The sequence below is a fragment of the Protopterus annectens genome, chromosome 2.part0 (genome assembly GCF_019279795.1).
Source record: "Protopterus annectens isolate FY-2018-M chromosome 2.part0, PAN1.0, whole genome shotgun sequence".
NCBI lineage: Eukaryota > Metazoa > Chordata > Ceratodontiformes > Protopteridae > Protopterus > Protopterus annectens.
Genome location: NC_056728.1, coordinates 1,007,106,340 through 1,007,118,457, shown reverse-complemented (window position 1 = coordinate 1,007,118,457; position 12,118 = coordinate 1,007,106,340). Strand labels below are relative to the sequence as shown.

Sequence of the window (12,118 nt, the reverse complement as noted above, 5' to 3'; positions counted from 1 at the left end):
TTACAATGCCTGGCAATCATTGGAATGTACAGTTGTGTACACTTATCATGAATGTAGATGTCCGAGTGTATTCACTGTTGCAGTCATCACCTGTGGGTGATCCCTGCTGTGGTAGCCCTCAGCTGGCCCGAATACCAGAGTCAATGTTTTTCTGCGTCAGCTACTGCCGCTTGTAGACAGGTCATCAGTGCTATTAAAGCAAGGCAGCTGATGCCATTACATCAGTTTTTCTTGCCCTAACCAGTCAGCAGCCCCAGGAAATATGTCAAAGTGGTCCTGGTGGTTAACAACGACCCCAAAAAGCTTAGGTCTCCCTAATGAAAGAGGATATGAGGGAGGAAGGAGGGAGAGAAACCAGGACTCAACAATGAATACACTCAAACATCTACATTTATGGTAAGTGTATACAACTGCACTATGTTCTTCATGTTTCATTGTTGCAGTCATCACCTGTGGGAGGATTCCCAAAGCTGAGGAGAGGGGTGGAAGGATTAGTTAGAGACCTAGGCATGGGTTAGCAAGCCCTGCCCTAGCCTTAGAGAAAATAGGAAGGTTTTAATGCTTTGTAAAGGTATGGACAGAGGTCCAGGTGGCAGCTTCCAAGATGTCTTTGTTGGGAAATCCTCTGAGGAATGCTGTGGAATTGGAGGCTGCCCTAGTGGAATGGGTACGAATAGACTAAGGGGGAGGTTTCCCATGAAACCTGTAGCAGAAATGGATACAGTGCGATATCCATTTAGAAATAGTCTGCTTGGAAATGGGCTACTCCTCTGCCCCTTGGGCAAAACTGACAAGAAGCTGGTCCATTTTTCTGAAGGGTTTAGTACGGTCCAGGTAGTATATGAACTGTCTGTGGACATCTAGAGAGTGCAGAATTCTTTCCCCCTTGTTTTGAGGGTTAGGGAAGAAGGTGGGCAGATGAATGGCCTGGTTGAGAGTCGCATTAGATATCACCTTGGGCATAAAGGAGGGGTTAGTCCTAACGGAAACCCTGTCTGGATGCAGAATGATGAAGGGCTCAATGGCCATCAGTGCCTGAAGTTCAGAAACCCTTCTGGCTGAGGTGATAGCTAGCAAAAAGCAGTCTTCCAGGAGAGGTATTTCAGTTCTGCTGAAGCAGCAGGTTCGAAGGGTGGTAAGGTTAGTTTTCCAAAACATAATTTAGGTCCCAGGCTGGAGTGGGTGGGCCTTCTGGGAGGTGTGATATTAGAAGCCCCTCTGAGGAACTGTTTAATCAAAGGATGAGAGAACAGGGGCTGGTCTGTATTAAAATGAGCTGAAATGGCTGAGGAGTGGATTTTAACAGAAGAGAAGGATAAGGCCACTATTGAGTAATTCTGCTAGACAGTCCAGGATAAGAGGAACAGAAGGTTGTGAGGAACTGGTGCCCCTGGACTGGCACCAGGAGGAGAATCTTTTCCATTTCCCTGCATAAGATTTTCTGGTGCTGGGCCTGCTGGCCTCTGTGATAATGTCTAGGACCTGCTTGCTTAGCAGAAGTCCCTTGCTTACCTTGGGAGCATCTAGCTTGATAGTCTGCAAGTCTGGGTGCAGCACCCCCCCGCTTGAGTCAAGAGGTTTGGGATCTGGGGAAGCTGCCTGGGAGGCTGTGATGTCAGGCTGCGCAGCAAGGGGTACCAATGTTGTCTGGGCCAATCTGGAGCAATAAGGATGGCCCTGGGTCCCTCCTCCCTTATCTTGATGAGTACCTTGGGAATAAGAGGCAGTGGGGGGAATGCATACATGAAGAGGGAGTTCCAGGGGAAGGTCAAGGCATCCACCTTCCATGCTAGGTGGTGATACTCCCTGGTACGGAATTTTTTTAGCTGGTGGTTGAGGTGCAAAGCAGAGAGATCCACCTCTGGATTTCCCCACACTTGAGTGACTTGCAAAAAGATATTTTTGTATTGCATTCGTGGGGGTCCAGTAAGTGTCTGTTTAATTGGTCTGCTAGGGTGTTGTTGATCCCTGGTAGGTATTGGGCTATTAGGTGTAATCCCATGGAGGAAGCAGTCAGCCAGAGGTTCATGGCTAGCCTGCACAGAGGGTAAGACTGTGTCCCTCCCTGCTTGTTGATGTACCACATTACTGTGGTGTTGTCTGTTCTGATAAGGAGAACACCTGGCCTGAGATGGGGTTGGAAGGATGTCAGAGCCTTTTGCACTGCCATCATTATCTTCTGGTTGATATGTAAGGGAAGGTGTTGGGCATCCCAAAGACCTTGGGTGCACCTGCCTGCTAGGTGGGCGCCCCAAGCAATGTCTGAGGTGTCTGTGGTGATGGTCTACCCAGTAGGGTGGCAGATGAAGGGGAGACCCTTGTTCTTGGCACAGGCCCCTGCCCAACAGAGAAACTCAGCCCTTATACAGGGGATCAGAGGGAGAGAGGTCTCTAGAGGCTGTGAGTGTTGACACCAAAGGTTCTTTAGATACCACTGAAGTTTCCTCATGTGAAGCCTGGCCAGAGGAATTAAAAGGATGCAAGATGCCATGTACCCCAAGGCTTGCAGGAACTTCCTTGCTGTGAGGTGACTTTTGGATGCCAGCTGGGTAAAGTAGAGAGGCAGGAAACTCTGCTTTTCTGGGGATAGGAAGGCCATTTGGGATGCTATGTCCAGCAGTGCTCCCAGGAAAATGATCCTCCTGGAGGGAGATTGTTTTGATTTCTTCTCGTTGATGGTGAACCCCAGGAAGTTAGGAGGGTTTTGACAAAGTGGAGGTCCTGGAGGAGCTTTTATTTGCAATCTTCCTGAATGAGGCAATCATCCAGATGAGGGTAAATCTGTATATTTCTCTATCTGCAAAATGCCATGGCCAGGGCCATGACATTTGGTGAAAACCCTAGGAGCAGTAGATAAGACAAAGGGAAGAGCAGAGAACTGAAAGTGCTGTGAGCCTGCCCTGAAACCCAGGAATTTCCTGCAGGATTCCCTTATGGGGATGTGGAGGTAGGCATATTTTAGGTCCAGGGTCACTAACCAAGTATGTTTTGTCAGCATAGGCAGCAGCAGCTGCAAGGTTAGCATTTTGAATTTGGGGATCATCAGGGATGTGTTCAGAATGGACAGATCCAGGATGGGGTGCCAAGTGCCCTCCTTTCTGGCAACAAGGAAAAGCCTGGAATAAAAGCCTTTGCCTGTTTGATCTGCAGGAACAGTTTCTACTGCCCCTGGGCTATGAGAGTTTGGACTTGTTTTAATGCCTCTGCCCACTGATTTGGAGGTAAGTCTGGGTACCCTCTGGGAACTGGGAGTTCATTGAAAGTGAATTTGTATCCCTGAAAAATGATCTTTAAGACCCATTGTTCCTTTGTTACAGACAGCCAATTTTCTTTGCAAAGGGCCAGCCATCTAAGGAACTTTTGGGTGAAAGGAGGGCAGAGGGGGGAGTGGAAGTCATTGAGAGTTTTTGCCATAGACGAATGACTTAGAACTCCCTGCCTTAGAGGCGGACATGGTTCACTGTTTGGTTCTCTGTTGTCCCTGTTGCAGAGACCTGGGTGGCCTCTCCCTGCAGGGCTTAGCTTGCCCCTGTCTGTTAGGAGCAGGAAAGGACCAATGCTTAGAAGGAAGATTTCTGCTGAATCTAGGAGGTTGAACCTGAAAGAAGTCTTTTACTGTTTGCATAGATTTTGCTTTGTCTTCCACCCTTTTAAGCACCTCTTATGCTTTTTCTCCAAACAAGCGGTCTTTATCCAAAGGTGCATCAATTAATTTAGACTTGACATGATCAGTTAGAGGTTGTTCCTTCAACCATGCATGTCTCCTAATGACAGATCCTGACACTGCTGCCCTGCTAGAGACTATTAGTATGTCATATACACGGTGTAAAGAGTACTTTGCCACTTGACAAGTAGAGTGCAATAAATCTGCTAACTCCTTAGAATTAGCACAGTCAGGAAAGGTAGAAAGCTTTTGCTTTAATAGTTCCAAAGTGTGCTGTTGATATTTTAACATATGGAACGGACAGTTGAGAGCTCTGATAGCTAAGGTTGCAGAGGTGTAAACATTTTTACCCCATCTGTCCAGAGCTCTGGCATCCTTATCAGAAGGTGTAGGATTCTTTGCAGAACTATCCCTGGCTCCCGTAGGTCCCTGTGTAATGAACTGTGGGTCTGCAGCAGGATTTCTGTACAGGTATTTGTGAGAGTCTGGTACTCTAATACCTGTCTGGTTTACTGGGAGCAGGTGGGAAGGTGTCAGGGGCTAAACTGGATTCATGGAAAACATCATCCTCCACTTCTAAAATAGGGGGGAAGGCAAGGGGTCTGTGCTGGGGTAGGCCTAGAAATTCTCTTAGCCTTTTCTTAGACTGAGGGAAATCCTGAGACTCCCAGTGGAAATGTTCCCTGAGGGTGAGGAGGGTTTCCCCAAAGGAGAGGTCTTCTAGTTGAGAGGCAGAAGGGATGGATTCCCCTGCATCTGAATCCTCATAAGTAGTTAGAGGTTGTTGTTCCTTTTCAAAATCTGAATAATCAGATTCCTCAGAATCTTGCTCTGTCAATAGTTCAGGAGAAGGGTGTCTTTTCCTTTTAGAAGTTGTGGCTTAACTTCCCCTAAGGGAAATAAGATCCTCCATCTTAAGCATTTGGGCCTGGGGTGGAGGGGTGGGAGTAAGATGGTCGCTAGAAGCAGAGTTTCTTGGGGTGGCCTAGCTTCTAGGCCTAAGAGTATTCATCGGTCTGAGAGAAATGGTAGTTGGGTGTGAAGAAGTTGGTTTCTGACTAGAATCGGTAGATGAAAGACCTCCTCGGAAGCCGGTGCCTGCATCACAATTCTGGACCTAACCAAGGCAGAGACAACCAAAGGCTCTGAAGACGAAGAAGATTTCTGTGGCATACCAGACTCCAAAAGGGTCTCGGTAGAGGCCTGCATAGCTATCGCATCTGGCATCAGGAGCTGCAAAACCACCTCACTGAATTCCGGAGAACTGACGACCAGCTTAATGAAAGAGTCATTGGAAGGCATAGCCTTGTGTGGTCTGTCTCTATCTTTACCCCTATACTTTTTTGGAAGCTCTATGGATTGTTAGCTGACCGACAACATTTGTGAAGATGGAGGATGAAAATACCTGTCCACAAAAAGAGCTCTACGATAAATGGTTCTCACGTTAAAGAGGCTACAGAACCGGCAACGGGCGACGCCGTGGTCTGGGCCTAAACAAGTGATGCAATATGAATGGAAGTCTCGGTGTGAGATCTGCATCCCACAGGCGAGACAATGGTTAACTTTTTTGGACATCAGTTAGTGCAAGAAAAAGAGATCCCCAATGGGGTACTTAGCTTTAGATGTTTTCAGCTGTGATCCAAGCTCTGGTAGCAACCGACAGGCACCCTTGCAAACTGCTTCTGCTATTGGCTCCACAGCAAGAAAGACTGATGCAATGGTGTCAACTGTCTTGCTTTATAGCACAGACGACCTGACATCAGTCTACAAGCAATAGCAGCTGATGCAGAAAAACATTGACTCTGGTATTCAGTCCTGCCGAGGTCTACCACAGCAGGGATAACCCACAAGTGATGACTGCAACAGTGAAATAAGAACAACATGTGGAGAAACCAAGCTGTGAGCTTGAGGCTGGAAAGGTTCGGGTGACTCATCCCCTGAGGGTGAGATTTCAGATCTGGAGTTGGATCCAAGATCCACAGTCTGCAAGGAAGATGAGGCCAGAGAAGGGGGAACCATACTTGTCAAGACCAAAAAGGGGCTATGAGGATCATCTTGCTTTTCATCCAAAGGGCTTTCTTCAGAACTAGAGGACTCAGAGGAATGGGAGGATAAGCATAAAGAAGTCCCATGGGCCAATTGTGAGTAAGTGTGTCCCTCGGGGACTCCCCTCTGTGGGGAAATTAGGGCGAAATAGTTGCTGCACTTGTGGTTGGATGGGGAGGCGAATAGGTCACAGCAAGGCTGGCCCCAACGGCTGAAAATCTTCGCCGCTAACTTGGGATCGAGGGACAACTCGTGAGGTAGGAGAATGCACCTGCTCAATTTGTCTGCAATCATGTTGGAAATCCCCAATATATGCATTGCTATCAGAAAGCGGTTGGAAGATATCACCCATTGCCAAATTCTCATGGCCTCTCGACATAGGGGATAGGACTTGGTTCTGCCTTGTTTGCTGATGTACCAAAGTACTGACATGTTGTCCAACTGGACAGCAACAGTTCTGGAAGGAAGGGCAGTCTGAAATGCCTGCAACGCTAAGAGCACTGCCCTCAGTTCTAGAACATTTATATGCAGCTTGGCCTCTACATTGGATGATGTACCTTGGACAGTCATTCCCTGATAATGGCTCCGTGTGTCCGTGGTCACAATGGCGTTGGGCTGAGAGGAATGGAAAGGTTGGCTGGGTCTGGCTTCATCCACCAACAAAGAGCCAGTTTGCAGCGACTTGTAATACAGATCCTGGAAGACAATGCTTGATGATTCGGATACCATTGGGTCAACAGTAGCCACTGTAAGAGTCTCATGTGAAATCTTGCTAGGGATACTATAGCAATACATGCTGGCACTGATCCTAGCAACTGCACGACCTCTTGGGCTGGGACCAAGTCATGACAAGAGTATCACCCGGAGCTGTATCCTTATTCTTTGAAGCCTGCGATCTGGGAGAGAGATCAAGCAAGAACGGGTGCTGAACGTTACCCCTATAAACTCCAGGGTCTGGGTTGGAGTTAGACTGGACTTTTCCCAGTTTATGGATATTCCCAGGTGATGTGCTAGAGAGAGGGTGTAATGCAAGGCTGTTACCAGTAGATGCTTGGTGGGGGAAGTGAGGAGCCTATCGTCCAGATATGGAAACACCTGGAATCCTTGCAGTCTCAAGTGAGCTGTCACTGCTGCCATACATTTGGCGAACACTCTGGGGGCTGCAGATAGTCAGAGGGGCAGGGCACGGAATTGGTAGCAATTGGCTCCCAGTTGGAAGTGAAGAAACCTTCTGGAGCATTTGTTCATCTTGATGTGGTAATATGCATCCTGAACGTATATCGAGCACATCCAATCGTCTTCCTCCAGAAAAGGGAGAATGGACTGACCATGACCATCCGGAATTTTGTCTGGCTGACTAACTTGTTTAAACAGCTGAGGTCCAAAATTGGCCACCAGTCCCCCTGTCTTTTTTGACACCAAAAAGAACCTGAGTAAAATCCGGATCCTATCTGGTCTGCTGGGACTTTTTGGATGACTATTTTTAAGCACAGCTGTTCTATTTGTAGAGCTGCTTCATCCCTTAGACTGGGTGGAACATCTGAGATTTGCTTTGGAGGTTTTAGGAAGGAGTTGAAAGGGATTTTGTAACCTCTGGATATTGTCTTCTGCACCCAAGAGTCGGTGGTAATAGATAGCCAGGCATTGGGGTGCAGAGAAAGCCATCCCCTGACTGCTTCCAGAGGAAAGCAATCTAGCCACTCTTCAGGAGCGCTGATAGGACTGCCCAGAGAAGGAATCTCTGGAGCCCTGATTACGCAGACCCCCTCTGCCCCTGTAGGGGTGCCTTCCGGAAGAGTTGCCCCCCCACCCGCCTCTGGAGCTAAACTCATCACGTGTGTCACAAAAAGAACCCTGAGACTTTGTTTTGTGCCACAATTTCCCACTTCTCTGGTTCCTGGAAAAAGGATGCTGAGGAGTGGAGAAACATACACCAACCATAGATAGGGTTTTACCATCCTGCTCACACCTGGCTAACGGGTCCTTGACTTTAGGGCCAGTCACATAGGCACATCCAGGCATGACATCTCATAACTATGCCTGAACCCGCAGCTCTGGCCACCCCTTTGGTTGCATATGAAATTAACCTCATGGGCGAATTAGAAATCAATTCCAGGGTCGCTAGCTGCGAGGTTACCTTGTCATTAACCTCGTCAGACACCTTTTCTGACAGAGTACCAGAGAGTTTGGAGATGAGGTCTCTCTGGAGTCTGTTGAAATGTGCCATCAAGTTCTAAGGCTGAATAGGTTCATAGGTGCATAGGATGGTACTAGGCTATCGGCCCTAGGGCCTATACAAGTCTAGCCATAACAATTTCCTGGATATTTCTTCCCACAATATTTACTTCCCTGGACCCCTATTTACTTCCGTGGACCCCTGGACCAATAGCAAAGATCGATGAAGCAAACACTTGCTTCCCCAGTCTGTCCACCACTCGGAACTCTATGTTAGGCAGGTGAACAGTTTAGCTCTCCTCAGCGAGCTCTCTCTTTGTGGCTGCCGCCACCACCATAGCATCTACCGGTAGACCTTTTGACCAATGAGGATGTTCTTCAGGGGGAGAGAGGAACCTGTCTGGTCTCTTGAGGATTCCTTCAACCGGGTCAGGGTTCTTCCAGGCACGCTGCACCACAAGCTGAACCAACTTGTCTGCAGGCGGGGTCACCCATGAGGTAGATGGTCGAGCATAAAAGGCCAGCAAGGAAACAGATTCCTCGGATGAAGGGTTTTTGGGCTTCCAATCACCCCTCTGTTTCAAGATCTCCAGGATGTCTCCAAAGGAGACATCTTCAGGGGGTGATCAAGGGGACCCTTCCCCTTCATCGTAATCCATGTCCTCGGTGAGGGACTCTTCAGGGGAGTCCACGTGCTTCCTTTTGCACGATTTCTTCCTAGTAACCTCCTCAGTGGGAGCTTCTGAGGAGGACCCGGAAGAAAGGGCACCCTGCAATAGGGTCTCCTGCGGCTCAAGTGCTTGATCTGGGATGGTGGGCTGTGGCAGCTGCACCACAGGGGGAGGACATGGGGGTTCCAATGCCGAAGGGTTGCTCACGGAGGCAAGAGCCCTCTCCATCATCTGGAAAGCAGGGCCGCCTGAAGAGGGATGGGATCCTGGAACCCAGTAGGACAACCTCGGTACTGGGGTCACACCCTGCTCGTTAAGTCTGCTCCCAGGCATGAAGCCTCAAGCTGGATAGGTAGTAACAGGGCTCCTGGAACTGTGGATAGCACCGCAGAAAAGGCCAGCACCGAACTCTGAACAGAGGAACCTGCAGTCCAGTCCTGGGCCTGAAGAAGATCTGGTTCCAACGGAACTGAAGGCCAAAGGGTCGACTCCGGGGCTGAAGTGAGGTCCACTATCAGCACCGAAACAGAGGGTGCCAAGACAGGCATCGGTGCAGAGGGCTTTGGAACCTGCAAGCAGGATGAAGGAGGAGAGTAAGATGGAGTCCATGAAGCAGAAAACCCAAGTTCTGTAAGGGACTGAGATTTTGAATCAGGAGGAATCCCCCTGGCTGTCAGCAGCTGGTCCACAAGGCGCACCACATCTAGTTTGGAGAGGCTCCTGATGGACCTAGTGGATATCCCAGAAGGGGACTCTGGATGATCTAAGAAGGGACTATAAGCCTGTCCCAAGAAGGGGTCCACAGACGGGGAATATCGGGTCCGTGCTTGTACGTCTAGCAGCACAACAGTCTCTATTTTTGAGATGACAGGAACAGCAGGGTCTGAGTTATCAGAGCCGAGAAAGGGCTCAGAGTCATAATCAGAGTCGAAGTCTAAGTTTTTGGATTAGTCACATCTGGTGCCATAGATGTTGTCAGTGCTGAAATAGTCGGCACAGACGATATAGACAAAGACGGTACCAAAGACGATGTCGTAGGCGAAAACTTTTGTTCCTGTGCAGAAAGTTTTGGAATTTTAGGTTTTGGCGGTCTTTCCTTCTCACCAGAGGGTGAGGAGGGAACAGAGTGCGGTCTCTTTTTGTCTTTCCTAGGAGGAGGTGAACCCTCCGACGAGGAGGGAACCTCTGAGAAAGGTGATTTGAGTAAGTCTTTCAAAATCAATTTATTTTTACGCTCATTCAGGGTACGAGAGCTAAACCCCAGACAGAAAGAGCAAAGAGGTTGTACCGAGAGATGAGGCACTCCCAAACAGTGAACACAGTCATCATGAAGGTCCCTATAAGGCATTTTCTCCCACACTTCAAGCATTGTTTGAAGCCTGAGGTGCCCTTTTTATCTGACATGTTAATATCAACAAAATCAGCAAAAAGAAAAAAAACAACAGATTACCACAACTAAGCAGACAACAATATTTAATTGGAAGAGAAAGAGAAGATACCAACGATGGTATAGAAAGAATTACCACAGCGGGAAGAGAGAAGGGCATGTACCAGCGATGGTACAAAGATTACCAACAGGTAATGACAGGAAAGTTGGGAAAAGACTTTGCGAAACACAGCTATGGGAAGAAACACACTAGCTAATAACACACTACACAATTTTGAGTTATCAGAAATATCAAAATAACAGAATATCTAATAATATCAAAGACTTAGCTGAGAGCTGGCTTGAATGTGGCTTTATGGCAACACAGCAAATGAGATCTGGGGTACAGGGAGAATGGGATTATGGGTAAAATCTTAGCTCGAGAGTTTTTGGCTGGTGCGAGCTTTGGTACAAGGCCGACTTGGTTCCGAGGGCTCGGAACCGAACCCATCAGTGATGTATGGAATGAACAAATTGTGAAAGGTCCCGTTTATTAAAACTGGTAGAAAAAAACAAATAAATAAATAAAAATACTAAGCACTTTCACCCTTAACCATTCTGGGCATCATCAGAGTATAATATCATTAAAAACATACATCCTTATATACACTAAGAACACAACGCCCTAATATTAAAACCAATGAGTGACTTCAACCAATCTTGTATGTTAATTACAAGTGCCATACCTAAATTGAAATGAAGTAGCTGTGTAAAATAACTCATGCAAACTTATAACAACAACTACCATAAAATATATTAGTCAAACAACAAGCATGGTTTAAAGAGAATGCGCAATATATTTTATGGTAGTTGTTGTTATACGTTTGTATGAGTTATTTTACACAGCTACTTCATTTCAATTTAGGTATGGCACTTGTAACTAACATATAAGATTGGTTGAAGTCACTCATTGGTTTTAATATTAGGGCATTGTGTTCTTAGTGTAAATAAGGATGTATGTTTTTAATGATATTATACTCTGATGATGCCCAGAATGGTTAAGGGTGAAAGCGCTTAGTATTTTTATTTATTTGTTTTTTCTACCAGTTTTAATAAACGGGACCTTTCACGATACTGGTTTGCTTTCTTGTTTTACCAGTAATTGTTTTCAAGTGTTATCATGTATGGAATGAAGATTAACAACATCAGATCAAAGCATATATCTGTAAATTATGTTCCCACTTAAAGAGCGAATAAAACTGGCTTACTATCTCCTTCTGGGATCAAGAAAAAAAATAATACAGTATGTCTGTACTTTCCACTTTTTGCTGTTATCCTTCTGGGATAAAGAAAAAAAATAATACAGTATGTCTGTACTTTCCACTTTTTGCTGTTAATCTTTTATTTAACTGCTTCTCAACCCAATCTATGTACTTCACTTTCCTTGCTAGCTTTTCAAGTGGTAAATAAAAAGTTACACATTTCCAAAATCTGTGCATTTTATACCCGTTACACCTACACGCAAGAAAAGAAAAAGCTTTAAAAAAATGACTATAATCTAAAGTTACGTTTACTCATTTATAAGCCAATAACAAAAATGTTTAGAAAAATGCAGTTAAAACACATATAACTCATTTTCCAGGTTAATTTTTTCTGATAACAAAAAACAAGTCAGACAAATAAAATGATTAACCTATTCATTACATCAGTTCCAGTATGTGCTGCCTGCTATAAAGCGGTTGATGAGAAGACATAGATACTAATTTTTCTTAACACACTAACAAGGTGATGTTACACAGTAGCATAAATGTCAGTAACAATTACAGCCATAACAGAGGACAGAATGTAAACTTTGCATCCATCCTTTTTCCTTGTGTACACTGAAACTATGCTCACGTAGACAATGCCAGTCAATGCTTTGACTGGCATATATACCATCATGCAACAGAGTGGTACTGTGATGGCAATTAAATGATTATAATACAGGATAATTAAAACAATCAAAAGTAGGAAGCAGTATAAATCACATCTTGTACTTGTTTAGTTAAAATTAGGAACCAAAGTTACCGTTTTGGTGGAACAGCTCTGAGTTTAAAGTAGGCAGAAATAGATAATGAAATGCAGAATTCACAGCAACATTTGGAAGAAAAAAGAGAGAGAGAAGAATAAGAAAAGCTGTTAGAACAAAAACAATGA

The 12,118-nt window shown here is 45.9% G+C and overlaps 1 protein-coding gene across 13 annotated transcripts in view; it reads right to left on the bottom strand.

The window, feature by feature from the left end:
* LOC122793337 (PDZ and LIM domain protein 5-like) overlaps positions 1–12,118 on the bottom strand; it is a 2,364,325-nt gene that overhangs the window by 989,858 nt on the left and 1,362,349 nt on the right. For 10 of the 13 annotated variants that reach the window (XM_044061256.1, XM_044061255.1, XM_044061265.1 and 7 more), the window contains one exon: positions 11,990–12,007. The exons of the other annotated variants lie outside the window; for them this stretch is intronic. In XM_044061256.1, the coding sequence (XP_043917191.1) occupies positions 11,990–12,007 (18 nt within the window). The remainder of the gene's footprint in view (positions 1–11,989; positions 12,008–12,118) is intronic. 13 annotated transcript variants of the gene reach the window in all.